At 36.1% G+C, this 14,875-nt stretch overlaps 1 protein-coding gene across 1 annotated transcript in view; it reads right to left on the bottom strand.

The window, feature by feature from the left end:
- Positions 1-14,875, bottom strand: part of TTBK2 (tau tubulin kinase 2) — a 133,640-nt gene that overhangs the window by 45,546 nt on the left and 73,219 nt on the right. Inside the window, exons 7-9 of the mRNA XM_069484395.1 lie at positions 13,433-13,498; positions 8,384-8,476; positions 7,615-7,740 (exon numbers count right to left, since the gene is read on the bottom strand). Of these exons, the coding sequence (XP_069340496.1) occupies positions 7,615-7,740; positions 8,384-8,476; positions 13,433-13,498 (285 nt within the window). The remainder of the gene's footprint in view (positions 1-7,614; positions 7,741-8,383; positions 8,477-13,432; positions 13,499-14,875) is intronic.

Genomic DNA, 14,875 nt, shown 5'->3' with positions numbered 1-14,875 from the left:
AAATAATTAAAGATTTATAGGAAGCTGAAAAAATAGTGCAGAGAAGTCCCCTTCACCCGGTTTTCCCCTATGGTAACATCTTAAATACCTATAGTACAATATCAAAACCAGGAAAATGACATTGGCAGAATCCACAGAGCTTATGAAATTTCACCTGTTTCACATGCACTCGGGGGGGGGGGGGTGTAGTTCTGTGCAATTTTACCATCTGTGCAGATTCATGATCCAACACTTTGTTTCTTATGGTTGCTATAACATTTCAGAATCTCATAATAAAAATAAGAGTTATAGTAAGATATCTGCTTTAATCTTCATTATAATTCTGTGTATTTATGCACTTACAGGCTGATTCTTCTTACATTTCCTGAGTAGGAGACTATTAGCCCCAAATAAGATTCAATTAATACCCAACACTTGTTTTTTTTTTTTTTTTTTTTTTTTGAGACAGAGTCTTGCTTTGTTGCCCAGGCTAGAGTGAGTGCCGTGGCATCAGCCTAGCTCACAGCAACCTCAAACTCCTGGGCTTAAGCGATCCTACTGCCTCAGCCTCCCTAGTAGCTGGGACTACAGGCATGCGCCACCATGCCCGGCTAATTTTTTTCTATATATATTTTAGTTGGCCAGATAATTTCTTTCTATTTTTAGTGGAGACGGGGTCTCGCTCTTGCTCAGGCTGGTCTCGAACTCCTGACCTTGAGCGATCCACCCGCCTCGGCCTCCCAGAGTGCTAGGATTACAGGCGTGAGCCACCTCGCCCGGCCCCCAACACTTGTTGAAAATTTACGTGTCAGGCACAGTACCATGTATAAAATGGAATAAAAATAAAATAAAATAAAGCTGGGTGCAATGGCTCATGTCTGTAATCCTAGCACTTTGGGTGGTCAATGCAGGACAATTGCTTGAGATCAGGAGTTCAAGGACAGACTGAGCAACATAGTGAGATCTCATCTTCAGAAAAATTAGCCAAGCGTTGGTGGCACACGTCTGTAATCCCAGCTACTCAGGAGGCTGAGGCAGAAAGATCACTTGAGTCCAGGAGTTTGAGGTTGCAGTGAGCTATGATGACACCACTGTCCTCATGCCTGGACAATAGAGTGAGACTCTGTGTCCAATAAAAAACAAAAACAAAAAAATAAAAAATAAAATAGGGCGTAGTTGTTTCTCCAGGATTTAAAAGTCAGTTAGGAAGACAGAATCATACATAAGTACTAAGTACTGATAAACTTGATATAATTTTCCAAAACAATATAATACTTTCCAAAAGCAAGTGTTAGCTTTACTGTAAGTGAGAGATGCATAAAAGATTCCTGGTAGGAAACCAAATAACTACTCTCTCTAGTTCTATACCTGCTGTCAGGGTGAACAATAGCAGGCTACTGGATGAGGTGTTGACCATGTACAACATGTTAAAGTAATATTGTTCCTTGGCAGATACTCTAATTTTTAAACATTTACAAATCTTTTTTTTTTCTTTTCTCGTTTTTTATTTTTTAACTTCACTACCAGATCCAGTGCCTTCCATACAAATCTTTACACATTCAAAGTGAAAGCGGCTCTGTAAAACTGAATGATTTAACATTTTTGGTTATAAAGAAAATGCGTATTCACTTTTTTAAAATTTCGAAATATTAAGGGAGTACAAATGTTTTAGGTTACAGAGATCACTTTTGTAATGCTTGAGTCCCAGCTAAAGGTGTGCCCGTCTCCCAAACAGTGTTCATCGTACCCATTAGGTAGGTTTTTGCCCCTTTCTTCCTCTACTCTCCCCCCCCCCACCCCCGATTGATTTCCTCTTAGTTTTACTTCCCTCTGTGCACATGTGTGCTCATCGGTTAGTTCCTATTTAATAGTGAGTACATGTGGTGTTTGTTTTTCTATTCTTGAGACACTTCGCTTGGGAGAATGGTCTCCAGTTCCATACAGATTATTGCAAAAGGTATTAATTCATCTTTTTTGTGGCTGAGTAGTACTCCATGGTATACATATACCACATTTTATTAATCCACTCATGATGGGCACCTGGGTTGATTTCACATCTTTGCAATTGTGAATTGTGCTGCAATAAACATTCGAGTGTAGGTGTCTTTTTGATGAAAAGTCTTCTTCTTTTGGGTAAATACCCAATAATGGTAGGTCTACTTTTAGATCTTTGAGGAATCTCCATAATGTTTTCCATAGAGGTTGTACTAATTTGCAGTCCTACCAACAGTGCATAAACATTCCTTGCTCTCTGCATCCATGCCAGAATATATTGTTTTTGCACCTTTTTTTTTGAGACAGACTCTTGCTCTGCTGCTCAGGCTAGAGTGCCGTGGTGTCAGCTTAGCTCACAGCAACCTCAAACTCCTGGGCTCAAGCAATCCTCCGAGTAGCTGAGACTACAGGCATGCACCACCATGCTCGGCTAATTTTTTTTTTCTTTCTATTCTTAGTTGCCCAGCTAATTCTTTCTATTTTCAGTAGAGATGGAGTCTTGCTCTTGCTGAGGCTGGTCTCAAACTCTTGACCTCAAGCAATCCTCCCTCCTCGGCCTCCCAGAATGCTAGGATTACAGGCGTGAGCCACCACACCTGGCCGTTTTTACACTTTTTGATAAATGCCATTCTAAGGGGTAAGGTGATATCTCATTGTGATGGTATTTTTTTTGTTTGTTTGGTTTTTTTTTGAGACAGACTCTCGCTCTGTTGCCCGGGCTAGAGTGAGTGCCATGGTGTCAGCCTAGCTCACAGCAACCTCAAATTCCTGGGCTTAAGCGATCCTCCTGCCTCAGCCTCCCAAGTAGCTGGGACTACAGGCAAGTGCCACCATGCCCAGCTAATTTTTTCTATATATATTTTTAGTTGGCCAGATAATTTCTTTCTATTTTTAGTAGAGACGGGGTCTTGCTCTTCCTCAGGCTGGTCTCGAACTCTTGACCTCGAGCAATCCACCTGCCTGGGCCTCCCAGAGTGTTAGGATTACAGGCGTGAGCCACTGCACCCGGCCTCATTGTGGTTTTAATTTGCATTTCCCTGATGATTAATGATGTTGAGCATTTTTTCATATGTCCATTGGCCATTTGTCTTTCTTTTTTTGAGAAAGTTCTGTTCATGTCTTTTGGCCATTTTTTAATAGGGTTGTTTATTTCTTGCTGATTTGCTTGAGTTCTTTATAAATTCTGGTTAATAGCCCTTTATCGGATGTGTAGCTTGCTAATATTTTCTTCCATTCTGTAGGTTGTCTATTTGCTCTGTTGATTGCTTCCTTAGCTGTGGAAAAGCTTTTTAGTTTAATCAAACCCCATTTATTAATTTTTGTTATTGCCATGATTGCCATTGGAGTCTTTTTCATAATTTTTTTGCCTAGGCTGATATCTAAAAGAGTTTTACCTATATTTTCCTCTAGAATTCTTATGGTTTCATGCCTTAGATCTAAGTTTTTTTATCTATCTTGAATTAATTTTTGTTACTGGTGAGAGGTAGGAGTCCTGTTTCATTCTTCTGCATGTGGCTATCCAATTTTCCCAGCACCGTTTATTGATTAGGGCTTCTTTTGTACACTGTTGTTTGCTTTGTCAATGATCAGTTGATTGTAGATAGATGGTTTTATATCTGGGTTCTCTGTTCTGTCTCATTGGTCTATGTCTCTATTTTTATACCAGTACCATCCTGCTTTAGTTACTATAGATTTGTAGTACGGTTGGAAGTCTGGTTTTGTTCTTTTTGCTTAAGATTGCTTTGGTTATTTGGGCTCTTTTCTGGTTCCAAACGAAGCACAGAATAATTTTTTCTAGATCTGTAAAGTATGACTTTGGTAATTTGATAGGGACTGCACTAAATTTGTAAATCACTTTGGGTAGTATGGACATTTTAACAATGTTTATTCTATCTATCCATGCACATGCCATGTTTTTCCATTTGTTTATATCCTCTGTGATTTCTTTCGTAAGAGTTTCATAGTTTTCCTTGAAGAGATCTTTCACCTCCTTGTTTAAGTATATTCCTAGGTATTTTATTTTCTTTGTAGCTATTGTGAATGGTATTTAGTCTTTGACTCTCAGTTTGACTGTTATTACTAGTATACAGAAATGCTGCTGATTTGTGTGCATTGATTTTGTATCCTGAGACTTTGCTGAATTTATTTATCAATTCCAGGAGACTCTTGGTAGAATCTATGGGGTTTTCCAGATACAAGATCACATTGTCAGGGAAGAGAGATAGCTTGACCTCTTCCTTCCCGATTTGGATACCCTTAATAGTCTTCTCTTGTCTGATTGCTCTGGCTAGGACTTCCAGCACTACGTTGAACAGAAGTGGTAACAGTGGGCATCCTGTCTTGTTCCAGTTCTTAGGGGGAATGCTTTCAACTTTTCCCCATTCAGTATGATGTTGGTTGTGAGTTTGTCATATATGGCTTTTATTGTTCTGAGATATGTTCCTTCTATGACTAGTTTGTTGAGGGTTTTTATCAAAAGGGTACTGGATTTTGGTGAATGCTTTTTCTGCATCTATTGAGAGGGTCATATGGTGTTCGTTTTTGCTTTTCTTTATGTGGTGAATCGCATTTATTGATCTACATATGTTGAATCATCCTTGTATCCCTGGAATGAAGCCCATTTGGTCCTGGTGGATTATTTTTTTGATGTGCTATTGAATTTAGTCTATTAGTGTTTTATTGAAGATTTTTACATCTACACTCATAAGGGATATGGTTCTGTAGTTTTCTTTTTTTGTTGTGTCCTTTCCTGGCTTTGGTATCAAGGTGATGCTGGCTTTGTAGAACAAGTTGGGCAGGATTCCCTCCTTCTTGATATTATGGAATAATTTCTATATTATTGGTGCCAGGTCTCCTTTGTAGGTCTGATAGAATTCAGTAATGAATCCATTTGGTCTGGGGCTTTTTTTCGATGGGAGGTTTTTTCGATCTCACTGTTCGTTATTGGTCTGTTTAGGAGTTCTATTTCTTCCTGGTTGAGTCTTGGGAGGTTGTGTGTTTCCAGGAACTTGTCTATTACCTCTATGTTCTCTAGTTTATGTGCATAGAGATTTACACAGTATTCATGGATGATGTTTTGTATAAGAAAATGTGTATTCACTTTGATCTTAGCTCAGAATATACAAAGTTGGAGACATATCATTACTATTTTATGTTTATTGTAGCTAGGGAAGCAGTCATGCTAAATACTGGTATACTTTACGCATGTTGCTGGAGGAGGTTTGTTCTTGTTGTTTTTGTTTTGATTTGGTTTTTTAGAGACAGGGTCTTACTCTGTTGGCCCAGGCTGGAGTGCAGTGGCACGATCATAGCTGTTGGGTTCAAGTGATCCTTATACCTCAGCCTTCTGAATAGCTGAGACTACAGGCACGTGCCACCATACTTGGCTAATTTTTAAATTTTCTGTAGCAATGGGTCTCATTGTGTTGCTCAGGCTGGTCTCGAACTCCTGACCTCAAATGATCCTCCCGTGTCAGCCTCCCAAAGGGTGGGATTATAGGCATGAGCCACTGTAGCTGGCCTTGTCATTTTTAACTACACTGGTTGTCCCATGAGGAATTTAAAATTTGAAAGAACAGTAATGAAAATCAAATTCGGGAATGAATTTCAAATTGTAAAATTAACTATAGGGATAGCAGTAGTTCATAAGAGCATTCAGATTCAAAGCAGAGTAATTTTTCTCAAAATGAACACTGCTACAAGGCTCTGTGAGGGAAGCAAGAGGCAGAAGCTGCAAAGCTCAGACCTTATAACATGATGTCACATTGATAGTGGCCATCAGAACACACCAATTACTTACATCAACATCTTTTTCCCAATTATTATTCTCCTGTACGTCTGCCCTCAGCTCCCACTGCTTATAAAAGATCAGAAAGTAGGAAAGGGTCAGATTATTTACAGAATCTGTGAAACAAAGAAAATGCCAGGCCTATTCTCTATCTCCCCAAAATAGGAAAATTACTAAACTTTCTTTTGTTATTAAGTTTGAGACAGAGAAGCCCCTAAGATAATATCCAAATGAGAAACTTGAGAATAATTTGTTAATTTAAATTAATTATAGGTCTAAATTTCAAACTTTAGTTGGTGAATATGACAGTGTTCTTTAGATTATAAGCTTAACTCAGAGGAGAATATGATCAAATTTTTTTTTACTATCCTAAGCTTTTATAACCCCAAGCAAATTTTGTCAATAAAAATTATTAGTATTCAACATGAGAAATTTGGAACATTTTCTAGCTCCTCTTTAATCTAGTCTTACTGGTATAATTTCATTATTTTAATGTTTAAGTAATGAAACCTTTCTACATTTGAGAAAATACACATAAAATGTAAATATAAGAACACATTCCTGGGGTGGGGGGAGGGGAATGGGTGTATGCCTACATGATGAGTGCATTGTGCACCGTTTGGGGAATGGTCACGGTCACACTTGAAGGTGCTGACTCGGGGGGGGGGGGGGGGGGGGAGGAGGGGATGGATATATACCTACATGATGAGTGCAACGCACACTGTATGGGGAACGGACACGCCTGGAGCTTTGACTTGGGGGGACAGGCGGTACATGGGCAACGTATGTAACCTGAAATTCTGTATCCCCCATAATAAGATGAAATAAAAAAAAAAAAAGAACACATTCCAAAGCAACTCATATGTAATGTATTTTCTCAATTTGTTAGACAGCCCATATGGTTTATAATGCAAATTGCCATATATGAACGAAGTCCAGCTCACCCACTCAAGGTCTCTAAGGACCCAAGCTTGTATGTTGCCTCTCTGCTTTATATCTTATTTCTATCTTATACAAAAGCAGCTATTTCATAGAGAAATAATTACTATACGTAAATAAATTCACTATGCTGTAGATATTGTTCACCTTTGGGCAACATTGACACTTTAGAATTTAAAACTTCCTTTAACAGGCAATAAAGGTTATTTGTTGTCCTTTGTAAATGAAAATGATGCATTCATACATAGTATTATTATTATTATTAATCTACATGTGGACTTCATTTAGTTTTCTGTGGTAGCAATTATTTTGCATTAAGCCCTGACCAAGTTCTCCCTGACAGCAACAGAATCTTCTGAAACATAGCTGTTTAGGGTTAGGGTTGCCATTTATGGTATATCTAGTGGATCCTTATAAGGCCTCATTAACTGATGCTCTAAGGAAATGATTCACTGACAACAGACAAAACAGAGCCAATAATCTTCACTGACTGCTGTCTCAACAGCATATTAACATATGATATGCAGTCTTCAATTCCTCAACAGGTACATTACCTAGTTGGACATTTTCTTCTGGTTGACAAACTAGCTCCAGAATTTACATAATTTGAACTATCAGCAGTTCTATACAGCAGATGAATAATTGCAGGAAGACTAAACTCCGTTACATGATGAACAAACCTGAAACTCTAACGAAGTTCATTCAGAAGGCAGCAAACACACAGAACACAATACATACACACAGACACTCTCATCATCAGTTAATTTTACCACATTTCTCAGGATGTATTAAAATAGTATTATTCTTATGAGATCTCCCATACTCATTTAAAACTCCCTCAAAGCTACAATGAGTGAAGGCAGAGACTGAGAGACAGAGAAGAATTAACCCACAGAACTGACAAAGATGGTTACCTGGTAGTCTGGTTTTGTAAAATAATCCAAAGCAGAGATATGGTCTAGAAAGATGCTGAATTCTGGAGGGAGATGTTTCAACATGATCCTGTGGTCATACCTCTCCTTAATAGAGCCTACTTGCTCCTGGGAAGTAAAGAGAAAAGGAACTAAAGTCAATTTTTCTTGGCAACTATGCATTAAGAGCCCTCAATAAAAGTCTCAAGGGTATGTACCAGGGAATGAAATAGTGGGTAATTAAGTATAAAGCAAGAACTGAGCTCTTACTAATAGCTTAATACACAGTGCTTTAAAGGGGGAAAAAACTATAATGCAGAACCAAAACAGTAAGAGAGTTCTACATCAGTAAACTAATAGTCCCCAAAAGAAAGAATTTATCTTAAATCTGGTCTACTCTATCAACACATGTGTTTAAAGTTTTCAAATGAAACAATATAATGTGACAATTAAAAGCTAAAAGCTCACTTGACTTATAAAAAAAAGAGAACTGGTGAAATTAAAAGCTAAGAGGGAGGGCTATAAATCAAGTCAGAAGCAATGACTACACTTAAATTAGCATTTATTCTCCACGTATATAGAAAAAGTCATAACATTAATTAGATCTCTAATATCAGCTCATAAGAGAGACAAATATACATATTGGGATATAGTAAAAATGTTTATAGATTTTAAGTCTTATACATAAGGATATTTTTTTAAAAAATGCTTATTCAGGGTAAACTTTTATTCCTTCCCCTACTAAAATTTACATCTCCATTCCCCAAATTACCTTGTCCTTTATTTTTCTCCAAGGCAGCTGACCAACCACAAACTCCACCAACATGTAGAATAAGGACCAAAGGTCATCATGTCTTCCCATTTCCTTCATAAACAAAACAGAACTCAGTCACAACACATTACTACTACTAGTGAGTGTATCATATTAAGGCCTAACCATCTTGTTTCATTTTACTTAGGCCTAGAAATTTAAATTTATTCTCTATAAAATTATCTGATAAATATACCTACATATTTTACATGGCTATATAGCAATCTATAGAACAGAATATATACTGGAAAACTTTTTGAAAGAAAGAGCACCGCAAAACTCAAGAAATGCTGGAAATAATATAGCCCATTAATTAATGAGTTCATTAAGAAGTAAGGGAAACCCTAAAATTCACAATTTTTTTAAAGGTTGGAAACAAGAGAAGCAAGCTGATGCTGAAGCTTTAGATTTGGCTATTTTGGAGGCATTTGTCATAGGTTTTATCAACCAGGAAGGGGACAGATATAAAGGCCTTGGCCCTACACTGGACAGAAGTTGTAACTGAGACTCCCAATGCCCCCGTCATATAACTAGGACCCTAAAAAGGCTACCTCCTTAGTGCAATATTTGGAGTGTACATTACACTGTAATAATTTTTTTTCTATAAACTTTAACTATCAAAGGGACAATTTGAGTGGCTTTAAAAAAAAATTGCCCTGAGAATTTGTTACGACAGGCCTGCTCCTCATTCAAATTTGGGGGTTAAATTTATACCCACCTGTCTGGTCTAGAAAACCAACCCAAGAAATTAACTCCAAATGTTTTCTAGGTGATCATATCATGCAGTAATGACAGAAGCAAATGACAATCCTCTTGTGAAAAAAGCACCACCTTAAATTTAGGCCTCATAGGACACAATAGTACTATAGATAAAGCCTCACTAAATATTATTCAAAATTATAAAATATATTAGGAAGCAGGCTACCATAAGCTAATGTTAGGAGAAGCTATAAAGAGCAGAATAAAATATCCACGGATTTCAGAAATAGAATTATAGAATATGAAATAAGAACGTTTAAAACATTTAAGTGAAAAATGAAACCAAAGTCATCAAAAAGGAACCATATTCGACCCCCAAGGCAATCACAGCAGCAACAAAAATTAATGAATGGGACATGATTAAATTAAAAAGCTTCTGCATAGCCAAAGAAACAGTCACGAGAATAAACAGACCACCTACAGAATGGGAAAAAATATTTGCATACTACACATCAGATAAAGGACTGATAACAAGAATCTATTTAGAACTCAGGAAAATCAGCATGAAAAAATCAAACAACCCTATCAAAAAGTGGGCAAATGACATGAATAGAAACTTCTCCAAAGAAGATATAAGAATGGCTAACAAACATATGAAAAAATGCTCAACATCCCTAATCATCAGAGAAATGCAAATCAAAACCACAATGAGATATCACTTAACCCCAGTGAGAATGGCCTTTATCAAAAAAACCCAAAACAACACATGTTGGCGTGGATGTGGAGAGACAGGAACACTCATACACTGCTGGTGGGACTGCAAACTAGTGCAACCCCTGTGGAAAGCATTATGGAGGTATCTTAAACAGATTCAAGTAGACCTGCCATTTGATCCAGCAATCCCATTATTGGGCATATACCCAAAGGAAAAAAGATCATTCTGTAACAAAGACATATGTACCCGAATGTTTATAGCAGCACAATTCACAATAGCAAAGATGTGGAAACAACCCAAATGCCCATCAATACATGATTGGATTAGTAAGCTGTGGTATATGTATACCATGGAGTATTACTCAGCTATAAGAAATAATGAAGATATGACATCTCTGTGGTTCTCCTTGAGAGAGTTGGAACCCATTATATTAAGTGAAGTATCCCAAGAATGGAAAAACAAGCATCACATGTACTCACCAGAAAATTGGTTTCCCTGAACATCACCTAAATACACATCTGGGAACAACACCAATCGGATATCAGACTGAGGTGGGGGGTGGGGGAGGGGATGGGTGTATGCCTACACAATGAGTGCATTGAGCACCGTTTGGGGAATGGTAATGCTTGAAGGTGCTGACTTGGGAAGGAGGGGTGGGGGAGGGAAGGATATATACCTACATGATGGGTGTAACGCGCACTATCTGGGGATCAGACACGCCTGGAGCTCTGACTTGGGGGGAAATGCGCTACATGGACAACGTATGTAACCTGCAATTCTGTATCCCCCATAACAATAAGATGAAATTAAAAAAAAAAAAAAAAAATCTATGGCTGAAACAAACAAAAAAAAAGTATGTTGCAATCTGGTGTGGAATTTAAAAAAAGGACTTTTAGTTGTAGAAATTTTTAAAAAAACAGAAAAAATTCTGGAAGCATACAGTCAAACACTGAGATTACAAATTTTTACCTCTTTTTACTTTGTAAAATATTTTTAATGGTCATTGCTATTGTGACGAATACTGGGGAGAGACAAAGTCTGCTTTGGTAGTTGACAAATCACAGTGTGGATTTGAGTTTTCAATTTCTTGTTTGTGTCATTTTAAACAGCAACAAGTTTCCTTGCAGTGAAAAAAAATAAATAAAAAACAAAAAACCCCAAATCCCAACCAGATTTGAAAAAAGACCAAAAAGAACATCTAGAAAAAAAAAAACACAATAATAGAAATTTAAAACTCAATGGACAGGTTAATAAACTTATCAAACACAGCAGAAAAAATTAATGGATTAGAAAACAGATAAGAAATTATCTAGAATACTGCACAGAAACAAAAGAGTTAGAAAATTTGAGAGTGACTTTAAGAGGCACGGAGGACAAAATATGAGAGTCTAACATATATTAATTTTGAGATCTAAGGATAAGGGTATAGAGGGAAAGAGGCAATATTTTAAAAAGTAATTTGTGAGACTCTCCCAAAATTGATGAAAGACATGAATGTGTGGATTTAGGAAGCACAATAAATCCCAAACAGAATAAATATTTAAAAATCTACATCTAGGCACATTTGAATGTAGGATACCAGAGAAGATGTCAAAAGTACTCAAATAAAAAGCACAAAATAAATACAAAGTAACAATTAAATGAACAAAGATTTTCTCAACGGTAACCTCAGAACCGCAAGAAAGTAAAATAATTTCTTCAAAGTATTGAGATAAAACAAATATTAATAAAGGATTAAAATGAAGAAAAGCAGTAAGACAGAGTGAACAGAGTTTAAGTGTTCTGAAAAGTCCCAGTATTGCTTAGAAATTATTTTTGTTAAAAGTTTAAGATTAAAGAACCAAAAAAAAAAAAAAAAAAAAACCCCAAAGAAATGGAATATATTATTTTTAGAGATTAAGGTCACAAAGTATGGAAGAAGGAAACATGTTAAAATTATCTGGGAAACAATTAATTATCTTCTGGAGGTTCCACTAGTTGCACTCCTGTGTTACCATATAAACTAACAATCATTGTGAAGGGAGCTGTGTTAACTATGTACATTCTATCCTGCAAGCCTGCTGAGAGCAGCAAAGAACGTTAAGAACCACTGCTACATACTATCAAATTCCTCTACCAAGGTTTGATGAGTAACAAATAATAAGCAGGTAAATTAACTGTTAGAGCACTCTGTGCTGGAAAGGCTTTTATAAGAAGTCTCCACTCTAAATTTAAGGAAAAAAATATATCATCTCTTTCTAGTAGCCCTTTTGGAAATGTTTATATAGCTATTATAATCTCTGAAAATACTTATGCTTGTATCAAAAACAATGTTGCATTTCACAAGACTATAATGTTGACATAATTCTTTAATATATTTCATTGAAAACCTAGTATTTCTAAAATTTCATAAGAATCAACCGAGAAAACAGGAAAATTTTCTTTTCAAGGCAAAATAAGAGACTATATATAATAAAATAAAGCAACATTGAGTCAAACCAAATGAGTTAAAATGCCTGGGAAAGTGCTGATAAAAATGCCCTTACTATTTTCAATTTATAATCATATCATAAGAAACCAAATTAACTGGAGCATAGCATATAAGACCACGGCATACTCTTCCTATTATATTTAGCACTAGTCAAATTCTCAGTAAAGCAATTCTGGTTTCACAGAACAGGAACAAGGTTAAAAAAAGTGTAAAGAAAAGATTTCTCTTTATTTTATCAAGGAATCACTTGTTAATAAACTTCTTATCTCCACTCAAACAAGTTCAAGGATTGAGAATCCATATAATGTCCACCTTTCCTACTCATACTTAAGGTCCAGGATGAAGGGGAAAAATCAGAGCAGACAACAGGACTGAGGTAATAAAGGCAGAAGAGTGGGAGGGAGGAAGGGAAGAGGAAAGGGGGATGAGGGGGGAGAGGGGGAAAGGGGGAGAGAGAGGGAGAGGGAGAGAGAGAGGAAGGAAGAGGAGGATGGGGGAGGAGGAGGGGCAGGAAGGAGAGGGAGAGGGATTTTAAAAATTTAACCCAAGAGGAAACAGATAATTTACTAAAATGAAAATGTTTAAGTTGTCTGCACTTGAGATCTCCACAAAAAAACAAAAGGTTTGGTGGGGAGGGGATATCACAGATTAGGTACATAATACAGATAAAATAATGACCCCTACATTTCATTAGGTATTTATAGTAATTATATTCCCAAATAATTTCTTGAAATAGAACACAGATGTTCTATCTCTTCAAAATTCTATATTAAATGTGTTAATACTTATTTCTACCTAATTATGGACAGATTCTCCATAGACATAAATATACTTAGCTATTATCTTTTCTGGCAAATTCAATTTTATTCTCTGTGCAATTATACATATCTGTTATCCATTGTACACCTTACAATGTGTAAGTATTACTAACTCCTTTACCATCAATGTCATACAAAAAAAAGTGAATTGGAACAATCATTCCAAGAATTATTGTAATTTTGTCACTATAAAGGGAATCCTCTACTCCTATGCACTTTCCATACCTCTATACTCTAACGTAAAGAGGTCAATCAGATTCAAGCCATTAGCATGCTTATACAGATATGACTCTAGTTTAGATACTTACCCTGTTTCGATGAGCATTGATTGATGCATAACGAACTGTCCCTCGAAAGCCCGCCACAGCTCGAGGCTACAACAAAGCCAAGTAAAGAATAATAAACGTGCTTCAAATAGCAATAGATTCAGCACACTTGAGCCCGTGAAGAAAATGGGAGACACATGTCCATTACTGTCACAATAAAACACTATTTAATTTCTAACTTTTTACTGTGAAATTACAGAAAACTAGAGAGAGAATATCTCTAAATCATACCTTAAAACAACCACTTATAACATTTTAGCTAATTTTGTTTCAGTCTCATTTTTTCCTACCTGCATTTTAAAATATAGTGGCATTTATGACATATATACAACTCTGTACATTATAAAACACTAAATGCTTTCATATACCCAGAATTATATCAAGCATCATAATATATATATTAATATTCAGGCTCTGGATTCAAATAAATATATTAAGACCATGAAAAATCAATAAGTAACCTAACATGCCAACCTCTTCATATCTTGGCTATTTTATTCAAACTCAATTCAAAGGTGGTGGTAACTTATATCCAACCTATACATGCAATTCATACATTAAAAATTCAAGTTACTGGGTACTTAGTACATGCCACATATTGGAAATAAAGCTAAACATGAATAATATGTGATTCTAGCCCTCAGGGAACTCAACTTAAAGTCCAAACTTTTTATTTGGCCCACAAGACTTTCCATGATCTGGCATTTGCCTCCTTCAACAATGGATTTACTGTAGTTTCGTCTATGACCGATTTTGTTTCTAGGTCAAAATTTTGCACATTATTCTTTCAAGTTGGAATGCTATCTCCTTGCATGTTTCCAACAGTAAACTCTACTATTCTATATTACGGCCTCTGCTCAAATGTCACCTTCCCAGAGAAACATTCCTTAATCACCCTAATCTAAAATACTACTCCCCCCATCTACAAAGCCACTCTGTTCTTTAACTCTGCTTTATTTCTTTTTCATAACTCCTTTTACTACCCAAAATAAATTTTATTTATATTTTTACTTTGTTTATTGCCATTTATTTTTTTAATTTGTTTGTTGACTGTTTTTTCCAGTCCATGGAATATAAACTCTGGTCTCGTTCATTTTATAAGCATAGAAACAGGTTCTGAAAGGTAAGTAACTTGTCTAAAATCAGTAAATGGCAAAACAGGCATCAACTAAGGTCTTTTGACTTAAAATCATACACTGTCTCCATTCTACTGCTTCACAAGGATCAAGTCAGCACCCTGAAGATTCATGAATGACACTATAGCTCAATATGAACACTGACAATTTGAAAATGATCATTGCCAATCATTTCCATTAGTATACTATTTTGTTTTTTTAAGCAATTTAAAATTTTCTTCCATTAACATGTATTACTTTTCTAGTCAGAAAAAAAACTATAGTGAATGCTATTTTAAAAATCTTTACC

Source organism: Eulemur rufifrons, chromosome 2 (assembly GCF_041146395.1).
Source record: "Eulemur rufifrons isolate Redbay chromosome 2, OSU_ERuf_1, whole genome shotgun sequence".
Lineage (NCBI taxonomy): Eukaryota > Metazoa > Chordata > Mammalia > Primates > Lemuridae > Eulemur > Eulemur rufifrons.
This window is presented reverse-complemented; position numbering and strand designations above follow the sequence as displayed.